We start from the raw sequence: 19,163 nt of genomic DNA, 5'->3' as shown, positions 1-19,163 counted from the left end.
GGTGGTAGGAAAGATGGCAGCCAGTCCTGGGCAGAGATGGAAGGATGTGTGCATGATTCACAGGATGAAATGCAGATAGATGAACAGGAGGTCATATATAGATTATATTGGTCTCGCACCTTTCACTGACATAGGTGCTGTATCCGTGTACTGCCTTTTCTACAATAGTCAATTAGCACATGGCAGAAAAAAAGCTATTTTCAGAGTTTTCCTTTACATTCGTTGAAAACTAGAAAGATGGATTTATAAAAAATACACGTGCTTTACTTTTTATTTTTTTTTATATGGACTGGAATTTAACAAAAACACAAAAAGGTGTTTAAAAGTTTGTTTAACCCCTTTCCGACCCAAGGCGTACTAATACGTATCTGTGCCCTGGGACTTATGGACCAGATACGTATTAGTATGCCCTATGTTTAAAGCGGCACCGCGACCGAAGTCGCGGTGCTAAAATTAAAATTCCGGTGCCATCTTACCTCAGGGTAGATGGCGCCGGCATCTCGGGGGGGTGGCGCCGCCCCCCCCCCCGCACCCACGATCGCTGTGATTGGCTGTTCAATTCTGAACAGCCAATCACAGCATTTCTCACTGTTTCCAGCAATCAGATTGCCGGAAACAGTGATGTGCAGCCTAGGATCGGTGCTCCTAAGAGCACCGATCCTAGGCTGTTGCCTAGTAACCCTAGCCCTCTCCCCAAACTGCTAGGATCGGTGCAATCGCCGATCAAATCGATCGCACCGATCACAGCGGGACCGCGCGGTAACAGGGCGGTCACGGGGCGGTGACCGGCTTGTGACCTGCCTGTCACCTCCCCATGACCCCCTGTGAAGTCATACAAGCCCCCAGCCAGCTCTGATTGGAGCGATCGATGATGACATCGATCGCTCCAATCAGAGTACATGAACACAGGTGACACGGCGGTCACAGGGCGATGACCGGCTTGTGAGCTGCCTGTCACCTCCCTGTAACCCCCTGTGGTGCGTGCCCAGGCCCCAGCCATCTCTGATTGGTGTGATTGATGATGACATCGATCGCACCAATCAGAGTACCTGACCGGGTGGTGACCGGCCTGTGACCTGCCTGTCACCACCCTGTCACCGCCCTGCAGATCCTCACACTTGGTGAGGATTTCTACAGAGCGGTCACGTCTGATCACTCTGTGCTGGGCCTTGTAGTTCCACAACCTTTAGTGACACTACAAGACCTCTCTCCTACCTGCTCCAGTCGCTGCTTCTGCTCCGGCATCCCTCTGCGCTCTCCAGGGTCCTGGATCTCTTGCTCCGGCATCCTGCTGAACTCATCAGGCTGCTGGCTGAGCTTCGGCGTCTGGCTGCTGTCCAGGGTCCTGGATCTCCTGCTCCTGGGTCGTCGGTCTCCAGCTCCTTATCCTGCGGATCCTGCTCCTGAGCCTGCTGAAAGAAGAACAGAGAAGACTTTGGTAAGTGCATCTCTGTTCTCCCCTCATCCACCCCTCCCCCCCCCCTCCTTTTTACCAATTTTTTTTTTTCGTGCTTCCTGCAGCGGCCGAGCGCTGAGCAGTGTCTACGTCACTGATCAACGTCCGTGCTCGCTGCTTTTCACGACTTTTCTTTTTTTCCTTTCTCTTCTTTCTCTTGTCCCTGTCAATTCCCCCCCCCACCTTTGCACCACATCCGCGCACACACCCAGCAGCTGCCAAGAGTTGATTGGTGACATAGTTCACTGATCCGCACTCGTGCTCGCTGTTTGAACCACCCACGGTAGTTCTTTTTTTTCTCTTTTTTTTTTCAGGGAAAAAAAGTTCACACCAAGCACACTGACACACACACACACACTCTAAATAAATTACTGACACACACGCACCACATACACGGAAAAAAAAAAATGGCCGGCTCATCCCAAACTCGCTATTCAGCGGAGGAGGCATACTCTTTCGTTGCCTCAGACACTGAGACCGACAACGAGGGCGAGGATCCCACATTTCTTTGCTTTTCTGGCGCCTCATCGTCCTCCTCTTCCTCCTCTTCTTCCTCAGGTTCTCCTGGACCGCCCCGCAGTCGTCGCAGGAGAGAAGATGTTCCAGCGCCTCCCAATACTGACCCCATATGGACCTCGCCCCCCGAAAATTTTGAGCCATTGATTCCTGATTTCGTGGCGGAATCAGGAATCAAGTTTGACACCACCGGCCTCACAGAAATAGACTTTTTCAAAGTCTTTTTCTCTGAGGATTTTATAAACCTCATGGTGGGCCAAACTAATGTGTACGCTCATCAATTTTTGGAACAAAACCCCTCTTCATCATTTTCTGACTGGTCTCCTGTAGACGCAGAAGAAATGATGAAGTTTTGGGGCCTGGTCCTTCATATGGGGATCCTGAAAAAAACAGAGATTCGGCAATACTGGAGTGTTGACGTTTTGTATAACACTCCAGTGTTCCGAATGGTGATGATCCGGAAACGTTTTGAGGCCATCCACAAGTTCTTGCATTACAACGATAATGCAAGGTGTCCTGCACACGATGACCCGAACTTTGATCGTCTTTTCAAAGTTCGGCCGGTCATCGAGCACTTCAACAACAAGTTTGGTGAAGTGTACGTGCCCCAAAGGGACATCTGCGTGGATGAGTCCTTAATTGCTTTCAAGGGGCGGCTTGGATTCCGGCAGTACCTGACCAGTAAAAGGTCCAGGTACGGGATCAAGCTGTATAAACGTTGTGAGAGTACCTCAGGGTACACTCACAAGTTTAGAGTTTATGAAGGGAAGGACTCCCGAATTGAACCCCCTGAATGCCCCCCTGTTCTGGGAGTGAGTGGGAAAATTGTGTGGCACTTGGTGCACCCACTGCTGGATAAAGGTTATCACCTGTACGTGGATAACTTTTATACAAGTATCCCACTCTTCAAGTCCCTCTCTGCGCGACATACCGCAGCTTGCGGTACTGTCCGCAAAAATCAGAAAGGCCTCCCAAAGACGCTAATTGGGCAGCTGCTCAGAAGGGGTGAGAGCAGAGCCCAATGTAGCGACCACCTGTTGGTGGTCAAGTACAAGGACAAGAAGGATGTCCTTCTCTTGACCTCCATACATGGTGATGGCAGCACCCTCAGCACTGTAAGAGGTTCCACTACACAGGTCGCCAAACCAGACTGTGTAGTGGGGTACAACAAGTACACGGGGGGGAGTTGATCTCTCCGATCAAGTCCTCCAGCCGTACAGTGCTTTGAGAAAGGCCAAGGTATGGTATAAGAAGCTGGCCGTGCACATTGTTCAGATGGCAATTCACAACGCTTTCCTTCTGTCTCAATGTGCAGGCCAGACTTCTGCATCGTATCTTCACTTTCAGGAGACAGTTATCAAGGCCCTGATATTTGGCAGTGGTGGCGGAGCGGGTCCCACTACTTCTGGAACTGAAGGACCTCGAATTGTACCGGGCCAGCATTTCCCGGGGCAGAGATCACTCACAGCGGAAAAAAGGGTAAGTCACAAAAGAAGTGCCGAGTGTGCTACCGAAGAGGAATACGCAAGGACACCATTTACCAATGTGACACCTGCCCCGACAAACCTGGCCTCTGCATGAAAGACTGCTTCAGAAGATACCATACCTCCATGGACTATTGAATTAATTTCTGACGTATGAGAACCCGACGAACACTACACAGCTGATGTAGTGTTCGTCAGGTTGTCCTACTTCAGTTGTGTAGTGTTTGTCAGGATGTAATACACAACTGGCATATAACACTACATAATAAAATTGACAAATCAGGAATCTGTTCCAAAAAAGGGGGCACTTGTGGGGGAGCTCCAATGTTTGGGCACACAGGGACTCTCCAAACGCAACATGGTTCCAATTTGTTAGCGGACACCATGTCGCGTTTGTAGAGCCCCTGTGTGCCTAAACGTTGGGGCTCCCCCACAATTGACCCCATTTTGGAAACTAGACCCCCCAAGGCACCTATCTAGATACATAGTGAGCACTTGGAACCCCAAGGTGCTTCACAAATTAATCCGTAAAAATGAAAAAGTGTGTTTTTTTCCACTTTTTCATTTTTACAAATCAATTTGTGAAGCACCTGGGGGTTCCAAGTGCTCACTATGCATCTAGATAGGTGCCTTGGGGGGTCTAGTTTCCAAAATGGGGTCACTTGTGGGGGAGCTCCAATGTTTGGGCACAAAGGGGCTCTCCAAACGCAACATGGTGTCCGCTAACAATTTGAGCCGATTTTCCATTCAATTTGTTAGCGGACACCATGTTGCATTTGGAGAGTCCCTGTGTGTCCAAACATTGGAGCTCCCCCACAAGTGACCCCATTTTGGAAACTAGACCCCCCCAAGGCACCTATCTAGATGCATAGTGAGCACTTGGAACCCCCAGGTGCTTCACAAATTGATTCGTAATAATGAAAAAGTGAAAAAAAACAAACACTTTTTCATTTTTACGAATCAATTTGTGAAGCACCTGGGGGTTCCAAGTGCTCACTATGCATCTAGATAGGTGCCTTGGGGGGGTCTAGTTTCCAAAATGGGGTCACTTGTGGGGGAGCTCCAATGTTTAGGCACATCAGGGGCTCTCCAAACGCAACATGGCGTCCGCTAATTATTCAAGCAAATTTTACAATCAAAAAGTCAAATGGCGCTCCTTCCCTTCCGAGCCCTGCCGTGCACCCAAACAGTGTTTTTTCCCCACATATGGGGTATCTGCGTGCCCAGGGGAAATTGCACAACAAATTTTGGGGTCCATTTTTTCTTGTTACCCCTGTGAAAATAAAAAAAATTGGGTCTAAAGTAACATTTTTGTGAAAAAAGTTAAATGTTCATTTTTTTCTTCCACATTGCAAAAATTTGTGTGAAGCACCTGAAGGGTTAATAAAGTTCTTGAATGTGGTTTTGAGCACCTTGAGGGGTGCATTTTTTAGAATGGTGTCACTTTTGGGTATTTTCTGTCATAAAGACCTCTCAAAGTGACTTAAAATGTGATGTGGTCCCTAAAAAAATGTTTTTTTAAATTTTGTTGGAAAAATGAGAAATCGCTGGTCAACTTTTAACCCTTTTAGTTCCCTAACAAAAAAAAAAAAATGTTGGTTCCAAAATTGTGCTGATGTAAAGTACACATGTGGGAAATGTTATTTATTAAGTATTTTGTGTGACATATCTCTCTGATTTAAGAGCATAAAAATTCAAAGTTTGAAAATTGCAAAATTTTCACAATTTTCGCCAAATTTCCGTTTTTTTCACAAATAAACGCAAGTGATATCGAAGAAATTTTACCACTATCATGAAGTACAATATGTCCCAAAAAAACAATCTCAGAATCAGGGGGCTTCGTTGAACCATTTCAGAGTAATTACCTCATAAAGTGACAGTGGTCAGAATTGTAAAAATTGGCCTGGTCATTAACGTGCAAACCACCCTCGGGGGTAAAGGGGTTAAATAGAGAAAGTGTTTGACAAGTTAATATACAGTGGTGGCCAAAAGTATTGGCACCTCTGCAATTCTGTCAGATAATACTCAGTTTCTTCCTGAAAATGATTGCAATCACAAATTCTTTGGTATTATTATCTTCAAAACAAAAGATAAATGATAGCACAGTCCATAGCAATGTGGGGTTTGCCCACACAGGTTGTAGTCCCAGCTTTCAGCTCCTCTCTGAGCTGTGGCCTTCCAGTCTGGAGTCTTTGCCACTCCAAACTCAACAACAGAAAAAAATGGTGACTGAGCATTTAGACCTTGCTCAGCCACACCCTGAGGTAGGGGAATGGCCTCCCACCCTCTGCCATTCCCATAAAACCATACCCTTTAAGTGAGTTAACCCCCAGCATACAGTGGTGGCCAAAAGTATTGGCACTCCTGCAATTCTGTCAGATAATACTCAGTTTCTTCCTGAAAACGATTGCAATCACAAATTCTTTGGTATTATTATCTTCATTTAATATGTCTTCAATGAAAAAACACAAAAAGAATTGTCCTAAAGCCAAATTGGATATAATTCCACACCAAACCTAAAAAAGGGGGTGGACAAAAGTATTGGCACTGTTTGAAAAATCATGTGATGCTTCTCTAATTAGTGTAATTAACAGCACCTGTAACTTACCTGTGGCACCTAACAGGTGTTGTCAATAACTAAATCACACTTGCAGCCAGTTAACATGGATTAAAGTTGACTCAACCTCTGTCCTGTGTCCTTGTGTGTACCACATTGAGCATGGAGAAAAAGAAAGAAGACCAAAGAACTGTCTGAGGACTTGAGAAACCAAATTGTGAGGAAGCATGAGCAATCTCAAGGTTACAAGTCCATCTCCAAAGACCTGAATGTTCCTGTGTCTGCCGTGCGCAGTGTCATCAAGAAGTTTAAAGCCCATGGCACTGTGGCTAACCTCCCTAGATGTGGACGGAAAAGAAAAATTGACGAGAGATTTCAATGCAAGATTGTGCGGATGGTGGATAAAGAACCTTGACTAAAGGCCCCGTCACACTTAGCGACACTGCAACGATCCTGACAACGATACGACCTGTCAGGGATCGTTGCTGCGTCGCTATGTGGTCGCTGGTGAGCTGTCAAACAGGCAGGCTCACCAACGATCAGGGGAGCAGCGACATCGTGGAAAGAATCTTTCCACGATGTCCTGCTCCTGGTTACGAGCCTGCTGAAGCAGGAGCAGGCTGGTAACTATGGTAAACATCAGGTTACTAGGGGCACACGCGCTCCTAGTAACCCGTTGTTTATCATGGTTACCACTCTGCTACAGTGAGCGGGAGGTTACCGCTCACTTTAGCAGGCTCGTAACCATGATAAACAGCGGGTTACTAAGTGCGCGTGAGCCCCTAGTAACCCGATGTTTACCATAGTTACCAGCCTGATCGCTGCTCCCGCTGGTCACACACAGCGATGTGTGCTGACCAGCGGGAGAGCAACGACCAAAAAATGGTCCAGGACACTTTGCAGCGATCAGCGACCTCACAGCAGGGGCCTGATCGTTGCAAAGTGTCACACATAGCGACATCGCTGGTGAGGTCGCTGTTGTGTCACCAAAACCGTGACACAGCAGCGATCTCGCTAGTGATCTCGCTACGTGAGACGGGGGCTTTACATCCAAACAAGTTCAAGCTGCCCTGCAGTCCGAGGGTACAACAGTGTCAACCCGTACTATCAGTCGGCATCAGAATGAAAAGGGACTGTATGGTAGGATACCCAGGAAGACTCCACTTCTTACCGAGACATAAAAAAGCCAGACTGGAGTTTGCCAAAACTTACCTGAGAAAGCCTAAAACGTTTTGGAAGAATGTTCTCTGGTCAGATGAGACAAAAGTAGAGCTTTTTGGGAAAAAGCATCAACATAGAGTGTACAGGAAAAAAAAAAAAAAAAAGAGGCATTCAAAGAAAAGAACACGGTCCCTACAGTCAAACATGGCGGAGGTTCCCTGATGTTTTGGGGTAGCTTTGCTGCCTCTGGCACTGGACTGCTTGACCGTGTGCATGGCATTATGAAGTCTGAAGACTACCAACAAATTTTGCAGCATAATGTAGGGCCCAGTGTGAGAAAGCTGGGTCTCCCTCAGAGGTCATGGGTCTTCCAGCAGGACAATGACCCAAAACACACTTCCAAAAGCACTATAAAATGGTTTGAGAGAAAGCACTGGAGACTTCTAAGGTGGCCAGCAATGAGTCCAGACCTGAATCCCATAGAACACCTGTGGAGAGATCTCAAAATGGCAGTTTGGAGAAGGCACCCTTCAAATATCAGGGACCTGGAGCAGTTTGCCAAAGAAGAATGGTCTACAATTCCAGCAGAGCATTGTAAGAAACTCATTGATGGTTACCGGAAGCGGTTGTTCGCAGTTATTTTGGCTAAAGGTTGTGCAACCAAGTATTAGGCTGAGGGTGCCAATACTTTTGTCTGGCCCATTTTTGGAGTTTTGTGTGAAATGATCAATGATTTGATTTTTGCTTCATTCTCTTTTGTGTTTTTTCCTTGCAAGCAAATTAAATGAAGATAATAATACCAAAGAATTTGTGATTGCAATCATTTTCAGGAAGAAACGGAGTATTATCTGACAGAATTGAAGGGGTGCCAATACTTTTGGCCAACACTGTATTCTTCAACCCGGCCACACAAGGCTTCAATACTTTATAACCTTAGAGACATTGCTTCATCTTCCGGCTCAGCTGTAAATTGAGAAAATCATAATCTTTGAATGGGCGTTAATATACTTTTTTTTTTTTTTTAAATCAAAGCAGCAAAAGCATATATAAATATAAGAGCTATAAAATACATACACATTTTGCCAAGACGTTCTTTCTGTAGGCTTTAATTCTGAAAAAGAAGAGGTATAATATAACAGCACAGGCAGAAATAAGCATGCTGTTACAGTGTAACCCAATGAATGAGGTTATGACCTGGAAATATGAGCCCCAAGTTGCCGTCTGCTGTAAAGACTTAATATTCTATTCTGTATTGAATGATCTTAAGGGCAATAAGCACAAGAAGAACAGTTACTCGCTCCAACGCCTTTTAATGCTCTCACTATTGTAAGACTACACTATGTTTACATGTGGCGTAATTATTGAGGATTCACCATCAAAATCTGCAATAAAGTTCAGTACAGAATTTGTGTTTATAAAGGAAGAATATCTGTGCAGATCTGAGAATTTCTTTTAAGGCATGGATGCTCTTAAAAAATATATATTTAAAAAATAAATCCAACGCAGTTCGCTCTGAGCTGCCTGCTCCATTTGGAGGACCCGAGACTGCTAAAGCCTGTGATTGGCAGCAGCGCTCAGGTGACTAGAATCGGATGTTTCTTAATTGGCCCCATCACAGGCTCGGTGCAGGAGATTTTGGGAAGCGAGTGACGTCCTACACTAAAACTATGACAGGGACATTGATCTCTTCTTCAATCACAAAGAGGGAGCATGATTATAACACATGAGGCCGCACTAGTCCCGGCCACTAGATGCCGCAACCCCCCCTCCTTGATTAGCCCCGGCCACTAGATGCCGCCACCCCCCCTCCAGACTAGCTCCGGCCACTAGATGCCGCCACCCCCCCTCCAGACTAGTCCCAGCCAATAGATTCCGCCTCCTCTGGACTAGTTCCAGCCAATTTGCATATTGCTAGCAGCGATGTAAGAAATGTTTTTACTGCACGTAGCAATCAACTTTTGGTTCCTGCATCATAATGAAGGATAATAGCAGTCTTGGAGACTTGGAAGACATCACAGGTTTCCTTTAATAGGAATATCCCATAAAGTGTCATACATGACAAATCTATAGCCTGCGTCTCTTGTTGGGATACCCCTTTCTTTTACCAGTAGAATAGGATTTTATAGCATAAATATAAAAAAACACTGAAAATTATAGTGCGAAAAACCACATAAGGGCAGTTTAACAAGGATCTTTTTTTTTTTTTTAAAGAACGCCATGCATTTCTACTTTATTTTCATGGAAGGAGACAAACATCCAGGTTTCCTGGCCTAGATCCTCTTTTATTCACTACATTGGACACACCAGACACCGGTAGTAATTAATACTTACGTTTCTCGAGCAATTATCCTGCTGCCGATGGACGCCTGAACTGCTATCTCAAACAGCTGTCTTGGTACGGCGTCACGTAACCGTTCACACATTGCTTTACCCACTTCATACGCCTTTTCCCTAAATTAAAGCGTGAGCTCATTAAAATCACATGTAACTCAATTTCCTGTTAATTGGGGTTTATTCACCTTTGTAAAGCCCATCTCTAACGAAGAACAAATCCTCTACAATAACGAGTATAAAGAAGCCCTTAACGAGTCCTCATCTACCAAGTACCAATAATTTCTATATAGAGGCTTCCAGTCTATATAGACACCCATCAACCTGCCATAGATGTTATTTCCCAGTTTCCCTCAAACATGGGGAAGAAGTACAAAAATAGGAAGATTTAACTATTACATATGTAATCTTCCATTTTCCCCTTAAAATGTTTCATGACCACAACACTTACTTATGTGCAATAGTCACTAGTTCTTCCACCGGCCGACCATTCAATAAAATATCCATTTTCACCAGATCAGCAGGTTGGTATCCCGCATCTTCATAGTCAAAGCTATATATCATAATAACATATGTATTAGTCCATTAGAAATGTTCTTACACTAATCAAAAATTGCAGATGTTCTAATACATCAAGTCCATGGAAAGTAGGTAGACCCAAAAAGATATATTAACATATAAATCGGATGGTGCTGTCATTACATCCATGGTGTAGATCATGAAAATTAAGCAATATTTGACATTTACATGCAGTTAAAAAAAAAACGATTCAGGAAGGAGTTCTGACATTTACATAATATGGCGCCACCTGTTGTTCAATTTGTATAGCAACGTCAGGTCCGTCTACTGAGCTAAGTGCTAGAGGACACACATGCTCAGTCTCCCACAGTCAGATCTCGGTGTCTGTGCACAGGAAACTATTCCCATTGGTCCTTTACAGTGAACAGAGGATAACTGTGCAGAGGACAGGATGGGGGGACATAGGTCCATTAGCATTCAGCTTATTAGATGGACATGCAAGTTGATACACACTTTGAATACTAGGTGGTGCAATACTTAACTTCACTTTTTTTTTTCCATTTTTTTTTAGTTGTGCTTTCAAGTAATGTTTCCGAATAACCAGTCTTGTGTTTGTGCATAAGGAATAACACTTTCTGGCCATTATAGGACTTGTTTTCCTGCATTTTCACCAGTTTTCCCCTCTGCAGGCTTTATCTTTTAATTTTGAACATATGCTGAGCAGGTGGGAGGAGAATCCTGGCAGCTACAGAGAGATTCCTGCTCTTTATTCCTTAGTTAGCACACAGATGACAAAGCAGAGGCATGGAGGACATTATTATTATTTTTAAAGCACCATTAATTCGTGGGTGCTGAACATGTGAACAGGGTTATATACATATAACAAATAGACTGGTACAGTGAAGAGGACCCTGCCCTCAAGGGCTTATAAAATACAGGGTAATGGAGAAGTAGACAGAAGAACATTATACAGCAGTACGGAGCTGTGTAGCTGTGCATCCAGCTCTTATGTAAGGTAAAACACTGAAGAGGAAGCTCAGTCCTCATTTTCCTCAGTCTGCGTCTCACTCCGCCTTCCACTCTCCATAGATTATAATGGGCAGCGTCACGACACCACAGTGAGCCTGCTGTCCGTCTTCTCTCAGCAAGTTAGATTTGAGGGTTTTTTTATGACAAGTTCAGGAGGTAAGGGGAGTGGAGCAGTAAGCAGATTTCTCTGATCAGATATATTACAAGGTGTTTTTTTTTTTTTTTTAATAATCTCCTGTTCTATTGAGTTATGTAAAGCTGGTTGAAAATACAATTCCCTTTTAAATCTTGTAAATTGTAAAGTTTAATGTTTTATGATGAACACAGTGGATGTGATCTCCGTATCAACAAAAGCTTCCAGGCTCTATGCAAAAACGTGAAGACCTATGGGCTTCTTGGCTCGATACTCCTGGCCTAGCACCACTGAGATTCACAAGGTTTAGGTTGCTAAACGCTGGTTCTTGGTCAAGATTAATACCTTGGAATTGATTTGGTTTCTTGCTCTCCTTTCCTGATTATGTACACCCTGCTATGGTGTACGGTTTTATGTAGTCTCACTTATTGCTTCTAGAGAAGATAAACCTCATAAACCCCTAATTCAGCAAAGTGTCCGAGACCCCTAGCGAAGGCCCTTGGAGATTCCCTTATAGGGCATTCTGATCTTTTGTGATAATACGCTACAAACTGAACGAAATGGACTGTTCTACACTTCTTACCCGAGTCCAAGAGACTGGCAATCGTATCATCTTTCGACTATATAGATACATCTTGTTTGGGAACAGCAAAGGCCGGGCGGAAAGGGTGAAGGTTTTGCATGGTTTTGTAGGTCTCACCTTGCATATCCTGAAGATAAGGATTTTAAGTTATCATAAAAATCAACTACAACTTCATTCAAAGGGAACAAATATTTCATCATGATCCGGTGTTCGTCTATGTAAAGAAAGCTCTTCTGCTCTGCTCGCCGGGTCTGTGGAAACAAGCAATTGGCTTTATTTGAACGTAGTTTACATTTGCATCACAGCTGCCATTCCTCATGGAGCCATGGACCAAGAGATCCGTCTTCTAATGAAACAAAATGAATCCTTGTAACAGACTTTAAGTGCAATAGCTTAAAGTGCGTTTAATAAGCAGTTATACAACGGCAGTTGGACAGGGCAGGAGACAGGTAAGGTGTATAAGATATTCATACAAACATACTGCTTCTTGATCAGATGTATTGCATTATGCATTGGTCATAGCAATCTGATTCTTACTTGTTTTAACTTCTGCTTTCTCATCTCGTCAGCCCTTTAACACATTCTGTGCACTCACTCCATATCCACCCCTCCCTTCTCCCCTCTCCCATGTATAACTCTGGAGTGGGTGAGAAAGGTCAGTAGAGCCTCAAACTATCCACTACCTCCATACAGCACTGAAAACGTTCATACACATCATTGCACCACCTGCTCTCTCTTTTTTTCTCCTTCTCCTAGTCGCTGGCGACATCTCCTCCAACCCTGGGTCTCCCTCCACTAGCATACACCACTCTCCTCCAGCTGCATATAGAAACCCTGCTAATCTTATTAACATTCAGTGCATGCCCTCTCCTATTGCTTTCCACTGTGCTCTCTGGAATGCACGGTCTGAGTTTAACAAACTAACTTACACTCATAATTTGTTCCTCTCTAATTCCCTTAACCTTCTGGCCATTACTGAAACCTCGATCCAGCAGTCAGACACCACCGCAGCTGCTGCTCTCTCATTTGGTGGGCTGAAATTCTCACATACTGCCAGACCTGAGAATAGACAGGGTGGAGGTGTTGGTCTGCTCCTTTCACCACAATGTGCTTTCCAGGTCATCCCCCAGTTCCCTCACTCATGTTTCCTTCCTTTGAAGTGCACACCATCAGACTCTTCAAACCCTTCTCCCTGTGAGTGGCGGTTGTGTATCGCCCTCCAGGCTCCTCCCGCCAGTTCCTGGATCTCTTTGCCACCTGGCTTCCTCACTTTCTATCCTGTGACATCCCCACCATCATCATGGGAGACTTTAATATCCCCATCAATGATCCCCTCTCCTAATCTGCCTTTCATCTACTTTCTCTAACCTCTTCATTCCGTCTCTCACAATTTACTAATTCTCCTACTCACGAAGACGGGAATACTCTGGACCTGGTTTTCTCCCGTCTATGCTCGCTGGATGACTTTACCAACTGCCCTCTCCCGCTCTCGGACCACAACCTTCTTTCCTTCTCTGTCAAGAACCGTCTCCTCACCCGGGACACCCCCACTTACCACACTTATAGGAATACACGTACCATTAATACCCAGCAGCTTATGGGCAATCTCCACTCATCTTTAGCCCCCCATCTCCTCCTTCTCCTGTCCAGACTTAGCATTGTCACACTACAATAATACACTGAAAAGTGCCCTAGATGAAGCTGCACCTTCTACACGCAGAAAGACCCGACACAGACAACGGCAGCCCTGGCACATGATGCAAACATGTCTTCTTCAGCGTTGCTCTAGGTGTGCTGAGCAGCAGTGGAGAAAAATCTCTTTTAGCAGAGGACTTCATCCACTATAAATTCATGCTCAAAACCTATAACTCTGCCCTTCATCTGGCCAAACAATCCTACTTCACCACCCTCATCACTTCAATGTCCAACAATCCAAAACGACTTTTTGAAACCTTAAACTCCCTCCTGAAACCTAAAACACAGGCCCCCACCACCAACCTCAGCGGGGAGGATCTGGCCACTTATTTCCTAGAATTAAATCAACCACATCCATCAGGACATCTCAGCCCAATCTCCTCAGTGCCTGGATCCCCTTCCCTGCCGCACTTCAAGCTCACTTGCCATCTTTGAGCCTGATACAGAAGAAGAAGTTACCCAGCTCCTCATTTCTTCTTGACCTACAATCTGCAACAGTGACCCCATTCCTTCACATCTCCTGCAGTCCCTCTCACCGGTGGTCACCACTCACCTGACTAAAATATTTAACCTCTCTCTTTCTTCAGGTATCTTTCCCTCCTCATTTAAACATGCCATCATAACTCCTTTACTTAAAAAGCCATCCCTGGACCAGAACTGCACTGCTAACTACAGACCTGTCTCTAATCTACCCTTCAACTCTAAACTCCTGGAACGCTTGGTCCACTCCCGTCTAATCGCTATCTCTCAGATAACTCTCTCCTCGACCCTCTACAATCTGGTTTCCGCTCCTTACACTCCACTGAAACTGCCCTCACTAAAGTCTCTAATGATCTACTAACAGCCAAATCCAAAGGTCACTACTCCCTACTGATTCTCCTGGATCTCTCCGCCGCATTTGACACTGTGGATCACCAGCTCCTCCTCACTATGCTCCGCTCTATAGGCCTCAAGGAAACCGTTCTCTCCTGGTTCTCCTTCTACCTCTCTGACCGCTCCTTCACTATCTTTTGCCGGGTCCTTTTCCTCTCCTCGTCCCCTTACTATCGGAGTTCCGCAGGGCTCAGTCCTAGACCCCTCCCTACTCTTCATCAGTCTCCACACCCTCCATGCACAAGATAACTGCACTCGGTACTCTAGTATTGCACTTAAACATACAGGCTGATGACCAGATCATACAGCTTTATATGAAAATCCCTATTTATTATAATTGCAAGACCTCAAATAACTAGCACTTTTCACCTATTGTCTCCCCCCTTTTCCTTGTAGATTGTAAGCTTGCGAGCAGGGACCTCACTCCTGATGTAACTGTTTAAACGGTCCTTAAATTGTATTGAATTTATCGTCTGTACATGTCCCCGCTTAATTGTAAAGTGCTGCGGAATTTGTTGGCGCTACATAAATAAAAAAATTATTATTATTAATCCTTGTGGGTCCCATTGACTTACAATTGGTATATCAGGTCTTCTTTATTTCTACATACATTACAACTACATTTAAAGAGAGTGGAAACCTGATGGAATAAAAGGTTGGCAGAAACCAAATTGCCTGCTACGTGTCTCTGCTCCACTTGACTCCTACATTGGTTTTCCTAAAATCTACCCCAAAATAGGGTGACATTTCCTATAATCTGCCATCCTTGTATTATACGGGGTTATCTAGGACTTCGATATGTCATCAATGTTAGATCAGGGGGCTTCTTACACTCGGCACCCCACTGATCCACTGTTTGCAGCTCACATGGCACCCAAAAGTGAACAGTGTATGGAGTCAGGACACCACATAGTGGCCATTCTCAGGTACTACAGCTCAGCTCCCATTGAAGTAAATAAGAGCAGAGCTGCAGAACCCGATAACAGTCTCTACACAGTGTACAGAGCTCAGGTGTTCCACCTCCGCATACTGTGTACACCCAGCTGCCGGGGGAGCTGCTGCGGACCTCCACCATCCAAAAGATAAGTCATCAGTAACCAAGTCCAGGACAACCCCTTTAATATATGGAGAGTTTAAGATAACATATATAATGTGTTTGCAAAATTAATGTTTATGATGCAATTTCCAAATAATATCACCTCAAATCTTTGTGATCCAATGGTCACTGACCTGACACAGCGACATGATCTTTCCAAGATAGTCATCTGGTGAGATAATTGTGCCCAAAATCATAGGTTCTAGATATTCCTTTACTACAGATTTGTCAGGAAATTCAGATGGATTTACAATAGTAATCTCCGATTCTCCATATTCCTAAAGAAATAATGTGGAAAATTAGATGGGATCATACAATTGGAGCTGATCTGCAGAACCCAGCAGTGACCAGTGACCAACGTGCTGGAGCGGTGTAGATCCGCTCTGAACACCATCTGGCCACCGCTGCACACAGCAGATTGTTGGTGATGCCAGTTGTTGGGACTTCCACCGATTTGACATTGATGACCAGTGCTGGAATTAGGTCATTAATGTTACAGTAGCAGAAAACTTTAACTGCAAATACTGAACAAAAAATGTCAACATCTCAACATCAAAGTCCAATTTTACTGATTTTGTTTCACCCAGAAGTAAAGAAACACCCTGATAGTTAGTTTTGGGGTATGGCACAACAAATCAAAGTGGCCCACAATACAGCGCAGAGTGGTTATGTTTCGCAGCCCATGATCCATCAGATCCACGTACGAGGCATTACTGCATCATGGAAGCCATAGACAGAAAGTACCTTAATCAGCTTTGGAGAGGACAGCACAGCCTTGTATGGGACTGTAGGGGACGTCATTATGACAGATGCATTGTATTCCTGCTCCAGTCTCTGGTTAAACACCTCCATGTGTAAAAGCCCCAGGAAGCCCAACCTGTGCAGGACATGAACGTTAGTTATAATTTATATAGAGAGGCAAATATACAGAGAAAGAAGAAAGTGTTAATAAAATGGGCAACTACTTAGTGCTCGATAAGAATCCATTTCTCGAATAGAAATTGGTCTGGAAAATACCAGTAACGCGGTGTCCATTATAATAGAGAAACACCACTAAGTCCACGCTATTTGAACTGTCTACTATCCAGAAGGCAGATCGTAGACTGAACTACAAACTAGTTCAAGAACAGATCATTTCACCCCTACGCCCCGATCATCACCAGGCATATTTTTTTCGTACATGTGGTTTTAAGATCTCTAAAAATGTTGTTCAGTCATCAAAATAACTTTTGCCTCTATTTTGTGATGTTTTGTTATTACTGAATTCCCCCTGTAACTGGGCCTGGCATATAAGCCCCAGTTACAGGGCAAATTCAACTTCCTGCAAACTGCTGAGTCAATCTGGGGCTAACCTAGCAACGCATGCTGCCAGCAACAGATACTCATATGATCACGGTCATTGCTTCCTAAACTATACGCACAGAACTGGTTTAGGAAACAATCAGGAAGGCAGAGATGGTAATAAACAATTTCTGACTTTTCTATGGGAAGTCCAGCAGGCTCATGTGTACATGTACATGTGTATTGATGAGGATATGAGGATTCAGATCTACACAATACTGTACCGGTGACAATCCTGGCTATGGAATTGCAGGATAATATGTCACAAACATATCTGGATAAGCTGGAGGTTTAGGCCGAGAAGTGACAAATGTGATTTAACAATGAAAAATACATTTTCACTAGTCAGACTCCATATGGAACATGGTGCACAGTTTTGGCCACCAGTGTGCAAGAAAGACAAAGCCGAGGTCTAGCAAATTCAAGGTGGGAGATTAAAGTAAAGATGGAATAGTTGGACAGCACCAAAAGGAAAGAATAAAATTAATTTAATAATAACTAATAGTTAAAATTATTAGTTAAAAAGAAATGCTAAGGAGTGACCTACTGTAATATATTCAGTACCGTATCTATCTCTGTAAGAGAGTGAGACTGTGCAACACTCTGCGTGATACAATGCTGAATTCACTAGGGGACTAGATACCATTCATGAGTGTAATATACACTGCTCAAAAAAATAAAGGGAACATTTAAACAACACAATATAACTCCAAGTGAATCAAACTTCTGTGAAATCAAACTGTCCACTTAGGAAGCAACACTGATTGACAATCAATTTCACATGCTGTTGTGCAAATGGAATAGACAATAGATGGAAATTATTTGCAATTATCAAGACACCCTCAATAAAAGGAGTGGTTCTGCAGGTGGGGACCACAGACCTCATCTTAGTACCAATGCTTTCTGGCTGATGTTTTGGTCACTTTTGAATGTTGGCTGGGCTTTCACACTCATGGTAGCATGAGACAGACTGTACAACCCACAGAAGTTGCTCAGGTAGTGCAGCTCATCCAGGATGGCACATCAATGCGAGCTGTGGCAAGAAGGTTTGCTGTGTCTGTCAGCGTAGTGTCCAGAGGCTGGAGGCACTACCAGGAGACAGGCCAGTACACCAGGAGATGTGGAGGGGGCTGTAGGAGGGCAATAACCCAGCAGCAGGACCGCTACCTTCGCCTTTGTGCAAGGAGGAACAGGAGGAGCACTGCCAGAGCCCTGCAAAATGACCTCCAGCAGGCCACAAATGTGTATGTGTCTGCACAAACGGTTAGAAACCAACTTCATGAGGGTGGTATGAGGGCCCGACATCCACAGATGGGGGTTGTGCTCACAGCCCAACACCGTGCAGAACGCTTGGCATTTTCCATAGAACACCAGGATTGGCAAAGTCGCCACTGGCGCCCTGTGCTCTTCACAGATGAAAGCCGGTTCACACTGAGCACATGTGACAGACGTGAGAGCCTGGAGACGCCATGGAGAGCAATCTGCTGCCTGCAACATCCTTCAGCATGACTGGTTTGGCAGTGGGTCAGTAATGGTGTGGGGTGGCATTTCTTTGGAGGGCTGCACAACCCTCCATGTGCTCGCCAGAGGTAGCCTGACTGCCATTAGGTACAGAGATTAGATCCTCAGACCCCTTGTGAGACCATATGCTGGTGCGGTTGGCCCTGGGTTCCTCCTAATGCAGGACAATGCCAGACCTCATGTGGCTGGAGTGTGTCAGCAGTTCCTGCAAGATGAAGGCATTGAAGCTATGGACTAGCCCGCCCGTTCCCCAGAGCTGAATCCGATTGAGCACATCTGGGACATCATGTCTCACTCCATCCACCAACGTCACGTTGCACCACAGACTGTCCAGGAGTTGGCGGATGCTTTAGTCCAGGTCTGGGAGGAGATCCCACAGGAGACCATCCGCAACCTCATCAGGAGCATGCCCAGGCGTTGTAGGGAGGTCATACAGGCACGTGGAGGCCACACAATACTGAGCCTCATTTTGACTTGTTTTAAGGACATTACATCAAAGTTGGATCAGCCTGTAGTGTGTTTTTCCACTTTCATTTTGGGGGTGACTCCAAATCCAGGCCTCCATTGGTTAATAAATTTGATTTCCATTGATGATTTTTGTGTGATTTTGTTGTCAGCACATTCAACTTTGTACAGAACAAAGTATTCAATGAGAATATTTCATTCATTCAGATCTAGGATGTGTTATTTCAGTGTTCCCTTTATTTTTTTGAGCAGTGTACAAGTGGTTAACACATTACCAAGATGAATTGTTGAGCCAGTGGTTTGTTCTGCCAAAAATTGGCCTTTACCGTATAACGTGTTTTTGCTTTCCTCCTGATCATTGTTACAGAAGAATTTTCTGAGCTGAAGACGTTTTTTTAAGCCT

General features: G+C 44.6%; 1 protein-coding gene across 3 annotated transcripts in view; it reads right to left on the bottom strand.

Annotated features, from left to right (window-relative positions):
* GUF1 (GTP binding elongation factor GUF1) overlaps positions 1–19,163 on the bottom strand; it is a 92,527-nt gene that overhangs the window by 5,026 nt on the left and 68,338 nt on the right. For 2 of the 3 annotated variants that reach the window (XM_073645558.1, XM_073645559.1), the window contains exons 12-18: positions 16,178–16,310; positions 15,568–15,711; positions 11,887–12,020; positions 9,957–10,058; positions 9,506–9,625; positions 8,249–8,285; positions 1,216–1,412 (exon numbers count right to left, since the gene is read on the bottom strand). In XM_073645558.1, coding sequence (XP_073501659.1) covers positions 1,216–1,412; positions 8,249–8,285; positions 9,506–9,625; positions 9,957–10,058; positions 11,887–12,020; positions 15,568–15,711; positions 16,178–16,310 — 867 coding nt within the window. The remainder of the gene's footprint in view (positions 1–1,215; positions 1,413–8,248; positions 8,286–9,505; positions 9,626–9,956; positions 10,059–11,886; positions 12,021–15,567; positions 15,712–16,177; positions 16,311–19,163) is intronic. The other variant, XM_073645560.1, reaches the window with a different exon arrangement.

Source organism: Phyllobates terribilis, unplaced genomic scaffold, assembly GCF_046119375.1.
Source record: "Phyllobates terribilis strain yellow unplaced genomic scaffold, ASM4611937v1 Scaffold_1__5_contigs__length_1240528914, whole genome shotgun sequence".
NCBI lineage: Eukaryota > Metazoa > Chordata > Amphibia > Anura > Dendrobatidae > Phyllobates > Phyllobates terribilis.
The sequence above is the reverse complement of the archived record's forward strand: the minus strand, read 5'-3'. Positions and strand labels throughout refer to the sequence as shown.